General features: G+C 34.7%; 1 protein-coding gene across 1 annotated transcript in view; it reads right to left on the bottom strand.

Annotated features, from left to right (window-relative positions):
- Positions 1-3,661: 3,661 nt before the first annotated feature.
- The window catches only part of LOC149788963 (rho guanine nucleotide exchange factor 3-like), a 60,291-nt gene continuing 53,215 nt past the window's right edge, over positions 3,662-10,737 (bottom strand). Inside the window, exon 15 of the mRNA XM_089975112.1 lies at positions 3,662-10,652. Coding sequence (XP_089831238.1) covers positions 10,504-10,652 — 149 coding nt within the window. The 3' untranslated portion in view covers positions 3,662-10,503. The remainder of the gene's footprint in view (positions 10,653-10,737) is intronic.

Below are 10,737 nucleotides of genomic sequence, written 5' to 3'. Positions count from 1 at the left end.
TGCGTGTGTGATTTGGATTTCTAATGTAGCTTTTAAAAAAATTCAGTTATATCACTACGATGTCTGCAGTGTGACAGTTTATAGTGATGTCTAGCACTGGGGCATCATGCCACAGACACGTAGCATGATGTCCCACCCAGTCACATTATCCTGACACCAGGCCAACCAGTCCTAACACTAACCTCCTAATGCTGAGTGCCAAGTGAAGCAGCTGTTAGTACCATTTTTGTAAGTCTTTGGTATGACTCATCCAAGGATTGAACCCACAGCCTCCCACATCCAAGGCGAATGCTCTAACCACTAGGCCACCAGAGCAGTAAAAATTGGAAAGTGAATCAGGTTTAGCCTGCCAATCCTCAGATATAAGAGTTTAAAACATGTTCACTTTCCAGATTTTCCTGTTGTTTATCCTCAACACTTTCAGTCCTTCCATTTGAATTATCTTGATATAAAAAAAGTGAGCAGAAATTTTAGGCTTCTTCCTGAAATATCTGTGACACAAGGCGTGCATAGGAAAGACAGTCAGAATTTGTCAGTAAACAATTACATTGAGTGGTGAGTTTACTTTTTCCTGTCCAAGCCAGCATATATATATCCTTGCATAACCCATTGCTGTTGTGGGTCAAATGCCATTTTTCAGCACACAGTAGACTATAATGGCAGCCTGTATAACTGGTGGAGGAAGAATCTGGAAAATCCCTGATAAGAACCAATGACTCACAGGAAGACACTGGCAACTTTCTCACATACCAACATTGGCTGAGCCCTAGACTTGAACAAACATGGACAGAGGAGAGATGGCAGTGATTGGTAAAGGTGAGCATTTTAGACTACTCTGTCACCTAGGGCCCCCATGGATAATGCAAAACGCATGTGTAGGATGTATATCAATTTATGAACAATCTACATTTCTGGTACTGTTTTGAGCATTAGGAGACTTCAGTTTTGCAGCAAATTTTCACATTTTTTGGGAATCACATATTCTAGATGCAGCCCTGTGGGTAGACGAACACCACTTGCACAAACTTGAAAAGCCCTGACATCAGGATGTTCCTGGTGGAGACCAGAAGTAATCCGAAGTATTTATGAAGCTGATAACAGCAAATGACACATGGCTGATAAGCATTTAAAAGAAATTAAAATGGCTGTGTCCAGTATATTGATAGCTAAAATCTTATAATGCAAAATCTATCATCGACAGCACTGCTTTAGTTACCACTAGAAAACTTTGACCATACAACCTGTCTAAACTTTCCAATAGTTTGGTTTGTTTTCAGGCACAACAAAAAAATAAGTTAATTCAGTGCTGAGGCAACATGAGTAAAGTGTTTTGCCAAAGGACGCATCACAATACCCCACCTATACATGGTAGATACAAAAAATCTCTGATAAAATTAATGAATTGTCAAGGGTTATATTGGTAACAATGGCCTGCTTTCATTATTTTGCCCACTTTCAAGATAAGTTCTAAAACTGTCTACTCCATTTGAGTCCATCTTCCCAATTATACAGAAGGATGTTCAAAGTTTAAGTCTTGAGATGTAAACCTCAAAAAAATATACAATGCATTGTCAATAAAAGTTAGTCATTACTAATTTTAAAGCTATGTACTTCATCAAATCATTGTATTGTCCAGGCTTCTTCAATGATTCTACCTTATCATTATTAGCTTCAAAGATATGAATACAATGATTTCATATAGTACATAACTTCAACTTGGATTGCTTGCGATAGGGATCTGGCCCAAATAGGTTGATCCAACAGTGCATCAGGAGGGGGAGGGGAAAGAGATTTATAGATAATAATAATAATGAGGACTTTGTATAGCGCCTAATTGTTTGAAGCTCTAAGCGCTTTACAACATTAGACAACACCTATAAGATAAAAAACATAATAATATTATTACAAAAACAAACACCATGAAATTAGAGAAAACATTATTTAAAAAAAACATGCTGTGAATATTTCAGGTAGGAAACATTATTAGGTCTTTAAGTTTGTTCTTGCAGTCAAAATAAGTGAGTTTTGAGAGCCCTCTTGAATGTGATCACTGTCTTTGTGTCTAAGTTCAGTGGGCAATTCATTCCACGTTGCTGGGCCCTGGTATGCAAAAGAATGCTGTCCATATGACTTTGTTTTCATAGTGGGAATAATGAGTATATGATTGTCAGAAAAGGAATGTAAGTATCTTGCTGGTGTGTACACATGGGTGAGGTAAGATAGGTATGTTGGACTAGAGTCTGACAGTGAAACGTAGCACAGAGAACAAATTTTGTGTTTGTTTCTGGATCGAATGGATAGCCAGTGTAGGGTAAAGAGCAGCGGGGAGGTGTGCTCTGATCGTGGTACTCTAAGTATTATCCAAGCAGCTGTGTTTTGAACTTTTTGAAGTTTCTGGAGTAGATATTGAGATGAACCAGACAGAATTGAGTTACAATAATCCAGTCTTGAAAGAACTAATGAACACACAAGTGTTTTAGTGGCATCAACTGAAAGATATTTGCGAATTGAGCTGATGCGTCTCAGCTCAAGATATGCAGCCTTGCATACGTTCATGACATGTTGGTACAATGTGAGAGTACTGTCCAGAGTAACACCTAGGTTTCGTACTGATTGTGTGAATTTAATGTTGGCATTACTGATATTTATTGTTTGAGGTAAAGGATGTGAATGAATGAGAAAGTCCTTGTGTTGTGATCAGATGACTGATATAATTTTTTTTCTTCAGAATCTTTCATCAAGAAGTCATCAATGACCTTTTTGAGGACTCCAATGTTCTTTCCAACAATTAGTATTAGTTACTTCTCATATCTCATATGTGAGAAAAAGGACATACTCCCCCAAGGCTACTAACTTATTACACAAGCACACATTGTCATGGACTTACCCTGTTTTAACTCTCTAATCCACAAACACACTTCCCCATTCTTAAAGCAGACAAAACTGACATTCACCATGCTTCTCTTTGCATAGACTGGTTTACCAATACCAACATCTAATTCATGCTATGGTAAGTTGGTGTAAAAATGTATCACAGTATGGCCATAAGGCATGGGATAATGCTGAATTTACCCAAATATACGCAAAATGTGATAAAATGATGGATTAGAATGATCATTGATACTAAGTTTTCCCCATTAATAAGAGGTAAAAATGAACATTAGTAATAAATATTAGCAAAATTCAAGGGTTTTTAAATGGTGTCAATGCAAATTTAAGGACTTTTATGTGTCCCCCCCTTTTTATATACTAAACTGCTCCAGTGGCCAATTAGTTAGAGAATCCGCCTTCTGATGCAGGAGGATGTGGGTTCAAAGACTTACAAAAATGGTACTAACAGCTGCCTTGCTTGGCGCTCAGCAATAAGAGATTAGTGTTAGGACTGGTCAGCCTGGTGTCAGGATAATGTGACTGGGAGGGACATCATGCTACATATCATAGTGATATGACTGAAACATTGTTACTTATATGTTAAAAATCCAAATCACACACACACACACACACACGCACAAGACCTTTTCAGGACCCATGCGTACTAAAAACTGGGTGGGTCACTGTAACTCTTGTCTCCATTAGCTGCCTTTTACAGAAGGAAGCATTCAACAGCCCCAAACATGCAAAAGAGCTGTCATGGGGAGATAATAAAAACACAAGATACTGATTAAATGTATTCACAATATTTATTGTGAAAATGCATTGTAAGACCACAAGATTCATAGCCTTGTCATACAAAGTGGTTTTCAATGTTAGCAAATTAAATGAACAGTGCAATATCTTCCTCCAGTTTAAAAGTTGAAGAAGGATTCAATTTATTTCACATGAGCAGCTTATTCCTTAAATGTTAGACTTGTCTTTTCGGATGGGTTTTTAAACAAGATGGGTATGAAAATTACAAAAAATAGAAGCCTACTTAACAGTGAGATATAAAAAAAGTTCTGAACAAGACAAGGCTAAATGGAAAGCAAGGTTTTACAATTAAAGCTGCATTTGTTTTTTACACTGTTCTCTAGGGGACAAGTTTGGTGTAAATTGTTTAGTTTTAGTGTTATCCTTACTCCTGAACTCCATATTAAATTGCAAGTCCATTACTTTCCATACAAAATTCATCTAGTATGTTTAAAATAATACTTTCAGCTTGAAAGGTTTGCAGTTCACTGATTTGACAACCAAGAAAAAAGATGTGTTCTATCAATCTGACTTTATCAAATATAAATGGATAGACTAAGAGAACCTCCCCATATTTGTGGCGAAGACTGGGAAATCAAACTTTTGGGACAAGATTTATATCGGGACAGGCTAGTCAAATTTGTTGGTACAAATCTTACTCCTTAAGGGTTAGCTAGACTAATTCTGGGTCTTAATTCTCTTCCTTGACCATCACATGCATAAATTTTTGGCAAAACATGGAAGTCTGTGTTCCATAAATGCATTACATAAGTGTGCCTACAACATTATGTGAACTTATCTACCATAAGCATAGGACAGAAAAACTGTCCAATAGGAGACAAAAAATGTTCTAATGTATAGACATAGTTGCAGCAAAATTAACCTTTTAAAATGAAAATATTGGGGTTTTTTTTTTGCACCATTTCTGTAATGATTTAAACAAAATAGAAATTAAACAATGCGACCCTATTAATCTTAATGTTATTTTTGCACTGTTGTAACTCTAAACAAAATGCTCAGTTATAATGATAATGGTGTGCATCTGGTAATCTCATTCATTTAAAAAACTACCGGTATTATTAACACAGTAGGAATTTTTTTTATTGATTTTTGTACTGTAACCAAATCATAAAAAGAAAAGTTCAGACTGGAATTAGGTGATGATAATATGATGAAACTTCACCATCAATGACATATCAAAATAATTTCAAAACACAAAACTCACCAACACCATTTTCCAAAAGCCAAAAATAAAAACTTACAAACATTAGTGTTGTATATTTCCACATCAACAGAGTTTGCTTATCAAATGATGGCATCTATTATTTATTCCCTTCACACTTGTGAAAACAGAATATATCACAGCGAGCTCAATGATATATAAACTTGCTGATCGTCATGGTAGTCATTATTCAAACATTTTATATTGAAGTAAAATTTCATTTTCACAAAAGACAACTAGACAATTTTTATGCAAATCATTCAACCTCGCATTACAACAGTTCACTTTCAATCCAGGCCCATTGTGAGTTAATAAACAGAAACCCAATGCAAAATATAAAATGAAAAAAAAAACGTCATAAAAAATGCACCCAATTATTTATTTATTTTTAAATTCTTGCCAAAGGGGGCTTGGATAGTAACCAGAGTATTTACACCTGTCGACAACAGCCAATTGCACATTGACACTTACTTTAAATACAACAAACAATGACATACAAGCTTAAAACGAGATAGAAAACAAAAGACAAACCAGAGAATCTAAACATACAATTGTGACAGTTTCATGGTAATATCAGTCTTCTAAACATATAAACATAAATGATAGCTACAGCACACTTTGACAAGATCATGCTTGTTTGACCATGTTTTTTTGTGGCACATCAATCTGCAACAAGACAAATTGACTAGTTAATCATTGGAACTTGAAACCAGTCGTCAGTAATTGGGATATTGCTGTATCTATGATAACTGATTTCCTAATGAAAAGTTGATATATGTTCCTGATATATGGATACTATGAGCGAGTTCCTACTATATGTAAACACAAATTAGATTAAACTGCCTTGGTCTAGATCTGCCCTCAAACCATATGCTGGCAGATCTGGGTCTATGCAGTTTGTTAGGACTAATCAGCAAAACAAATAACACAGACCCGGCTTTTCTATCACAAAATGCAGATCAGGGTCTAAGTTGTTAGTTGGATCCAACTTGCATGTGAGCATATATGATACCTTTAAAAATATCTGCCCAAATTAAAAAATGATATTCTCATTAAAATATGAATAATTATAAAACAAAAGCAATAAATTTGTATAAAAAAACTTGTCACTTCAATATTCTTTACTGCCATGGTGTCTTAAATGGATGTGACACTAGGACATACATTAGTTCATATAATATCAGTGTCTTCGTCAGGACACATGATTGTACAAATCCCCACCAAATTTAATGGGTCTTTAATATCAGACAGTGAGTGCACAAAAAACTGAATCCTCGTTACGAGAGTGAATGAAAACTATGGACAGATGATTTGCCATAAGCGTTAACAAAACTTGGAACTGTCATTAAGATTAATAGATTGTAGTAAAATAATCACAAGTCAATAATCCAACATTTACATAATAGGAACATTGAATAGGAGCAATGAGATTCTTTCTTTGACCTATTTTGTAATAAATTTTTGTACCTACTGATTTTGGGTGCATGAAAGAGTTGTGAACAGTGGAAATGTTTTTAATATTTGGTGGCTAAGAATCTGCCATTACAAGCAGTTCTAAAGTATGTAATGTATTCACATAATGCCATAACACTCTGTTGCTGTTATGCTTTTAACTGGAGTAAAGAGTTGTAATTAAAAGTTATTTATCACACATGCTTGGGAAATGTAAGTGTTCGATTCAGGAGAAATTTCCTGTGTCCAGAAATCCTGGAGAAAACATTCAATGCTACAATGACCTAACTGGCATTAATTTATGATTTAAGACATAAAATCCACCTTTTATCATATCAAATAAAATAATGATATAGCATCTTCCAAAAGATAAATTGATGAAGATGTTTCCTGTAAACAATAGTTTTAAGGTGCTGTAATATGTCAATATTGACAAGCAAGATTTGCAGAATGCTAAGTCTTGCATGTTCTACTGTGACATAAAGCAAAAACTCTTACATCATTGCTTAAACAAGAAAAGTAGGTCACTGTGACTTCCTTTTTTTGCTCATGGTGAGCAGTACCCTCCAAGATGTGTACACCCATTAAGTTACTTGACTGAACATATTAGTCTCAAATAAACTGAGACAAATGCAAAAACTTAATGCAAACATCCTTGTGAAATAAGGTCACTGAACCCTGTTTTGCAAACGATGAGTAAAACCCTCCATGAAAAATACTCCATGAAGTTTAATGACCGTACATACAAACGTATCAAATAAACTGAAGTAAATGCAAAGTCTGAAGGCTGATGCCTAAGCCATCACCCACAACAAAAATGACAACTCCTGCCGAAATGTGATTTCTACCTATCACCTATGCCCCACAGATGAGACAAAAACTGTTATAAATCAAAGTTCTTGAAATAGGGTCCACTTCCAGTGGCGCTTAAGTCTCATTGTAAATGCAACTGAGAGTTGTAATACAGTGGTTGCCCTCCTATCAGGCCACACCTTCTGCAGTGCAAAGGTAGCCTTGTAAAGAAGGACTGGCCTCTTACATGGAAAGAGCAAAACTTTTTCATAAGGGAAGTAGATGCCTTTTAACACACAATTTAGATATATGAATTTAACACTTTCCTGTACTATTCCTGAATTCTCAACATTCTCAACCATGACAGAAATATTAAAACAATATAAACAGTTTATGATATGGTAATACTCTACATGTATAATTCTACAAATTCTATATTCAGTATAATGAAATATAATAACATGAAATATACACATACATGCACCATTAGCTGCCTCACAAGATAATGATAATGAAGATTGCCAAGATATGCATGTAAAACAATATATGTTGGCCTCTACTGATGGACTAAAGTTATAAGACTAGAACAACTGATCATATTTAAAAACATGGTATTTATGTACAATTGGAAAAAGTATACATGAGAGTACACAAATATGGCCTGCAAACTGTAGACTGTACTGATGTCCTGAAGCCCTGAGCTATATAATCAACTGATTAAATTAATTTTGTGACCAATGTTTAACTTTAGAGGTAGTAACTAATGAAAACTGCATGTACACATGACCTGCTTCATAAACAATACTAAAGTACATGTAAGATACTAGCTTAAATCCTATAATGATTTAGATTTCCCTACCTGAATAATGCCAGTGACCTATCTGAGTGCCAGAATTCTATATATTGGGAACCATCATCTACTGATTGTCTAAGAAGAAAATGATTGTTATTCCTTTATATATAAAGATAATTATCAATCATTATGTAAGATATGGTGACTTTGCTCGGTTTAATTTCCATGATCTCTCAGTACCCTCCAAGATCTATACACCATTACAGTGACCATTAAAACTGCCAAGTTTCTTCCATTTTCTGACTCAATCTTCCATTGAATTATTTTGATGGAAATAGTAATTTTCTGCAAATTTTAAGACTTGGCCAAAGAAATTTAAATATATGTTGTACAAATAAAAAAATAATATATGTTGTACAAATTAAACAATCTCTCCCTCAGACCATTAAATGTTAGTTTCTTCCCCAGAAAATATTTCTGCTACAGGGTTGGTACCTATCATCTTTTAGGTCAAACTTCCTCTGAATTAATTTTGATGGATATAGTAATTTTTACACGTTTTATGACTAAGCTTAAGAAATTAAATACATGTATAAATTATGGGTTACACACTTTTGGGAAAAGACTGACAGGTTGTTATAACTTGTAGCCCAATTCCAATGCAACAAGTTTTATGTATTTATAGATGCAACAGGTTGTAATGGCATGTCAGCACATTTGTGACTATATGGTGCCAATTAAAGGTAAAGCTCTAAAAATGTCAATATAAAGAAATGACCATACAGTTAATACAGTTCTACATTGGTGGTTGGTTGGCTTGTTCCAGAATGACATTACACATAAATGCAAACCAAGCATTAGTCAAGGGAGCCTTGATTTTATTAGTAAATTTAGGGATACGTTTGGAGTATTATCAGAAAAACAGATTTTTAATCCACAGCTACTGTTCCACAAGAAGAAAGCAGGGCCTGTATGTTAAGCTCATGATCAAAACTTTACTGCAAAATGTGACTCTGACCCCAAGATCAAAAGGTTGTGTGAGCATGTCACAGTATAAATTGTCTTAAGTTCATGATGACACATCCTATATATGAAGAAAATCCATCATGGGGTTTGGGAATTATAAGGAAATGAGAAACTTGGACCAGACCATAACAAGCTGTTAATGCTCCTGGTGCTGGAAATATGACTGTCTTGATCTCCATTAACACAGACTTGACAGAACACATGATAAATGTACATTCTGAAGATCTTCATATTTGACCTTTAAGGCCAGATTGATCAGTAAGTCAAATAGCCAGTGTCAAATCGAATGAAAGAAGGAAAGACAGGATCATGGCAAAGTTAATTTGGCCATGATCGCCCCCAAAAGTCATGGGTTAGACATGTATAAGGTATGAGAAATTGTATGCATGGAGCCCAGTGGCTACCACACGATACAACCAAATCTAAATTTTGTCATAATGTAACAATAAAACGTACTACAGACAGAGCAAAGATTATGAATGACTCATAAAAAGAAATATACATAATCTTAAAGGAACATTTCAAAGTACTTTCTCATGGTTAGTGAACTTTATCTGGACTACCAGGACTTTTAAATTTGTTGGACCCTGATATGAAAATTAAAATAATTTAAACTGAAATACTTGAAAAGTATTACACGTGATACTTTTTATGAGTATTCAATTTACTACATATTTACAACAGAGAAATTCTATATACAGTAAATACACATACATAACCAATGTATACTGTATACACTCACATACAAGTGGAATTTAACTGCAAACTGTACAGACCCAGATGTGCATCTGCATTGTAAGATGACAGATCTGGGTCTGTACAGTTTGTTTGGAGTAAACGGTAGAAGAAATAATACAGACCCTGATCTGTCAGCACATTATGATACAGCAGACCTATGTTGTTTGCAGTTGGGCCATGAATATATGTGGTACTACAAAAATATTCTTTGTTTACATGTTTTTATCTGCAAAAGAGCAGAATGATGAAACAATTTACCAACTCTAGCACCAAGCTGAAGTTGTGTGCAATTTATCAAGCATTACAGATCAAAAGAAATGTCACACCACAAATGTTGTTCAGCCATATAGTATTATTTGCTTTATCCTTGACAATAGCCAGATAAAACTGGTGATTTAATAAAACATTACACTGATCATTCAATGATTTTAAATAATTCAAAGGTTTATTACTTTTTTTTCAACAAAAGTGAAACTTTTCTAAAACCCATAACTGCATAACAATACACTGTGTAACCTGACAGAAGATACAGTATCACATTCTATCTCATGCTTTTCCTGGATTGACAACAATTAGTCTAACATCAATTTTTAAGGTTATTACATCATGAAATTTGCCATCACTATATTAAATCAATCAGTATTTCCCATGCACAAATTTCCCTGACTGCCTATTGTAGGTCCGGACATGGATGTTCCAATGTAGGAGATGCTTGAAGAACTTCAACACCGATGAAGAAATGGTTCACATCTTCATTTTAAGAAGATAAGATTCTGATTTCAGTGTCTTGATATGCTTAGATGCCCAAATACATCTATGGTTTCAGTCGACTTGTGCTTTTTTTCATGAGGGCTGCCTGAAAACTCTGTAGCCATTGTCGCTTATCATGTTCATCATTAGCCATCAGTGTGTGTGAATGGCCCTCGTTAGGATTCGTGAATGAAACCCGGAACAGGTTTTTTGCTGCAAACAAATGATAAGATGAAAAATCCAATCATAAACACTTCATAAACTATTACAGTTAAGAAGAAAAAATGTGCACATTTTT

This window comes from Sinohyriopsis cumingii, chromosome 11, assembly GCF_028554795.1.
Source record: "Sinohyriopsis cumingii isolate HCF-2022 chromosome 11, ASM2855479v2, whole genome shotgun sequence".
Classification (NCBI taxonomy): domain Eukaryota; kingdom Metazoa; phylum Mollusca; class Bivalvia; order Unionida; family Unionidae; genus Sinohyriopsis; species Sinohyriopsis cumingii.
The sequence above is the reverse complement of the archived record's forward strand: the minus strand, read 5'-3'. Positions and strand labels throughout refer to the sequence as shown.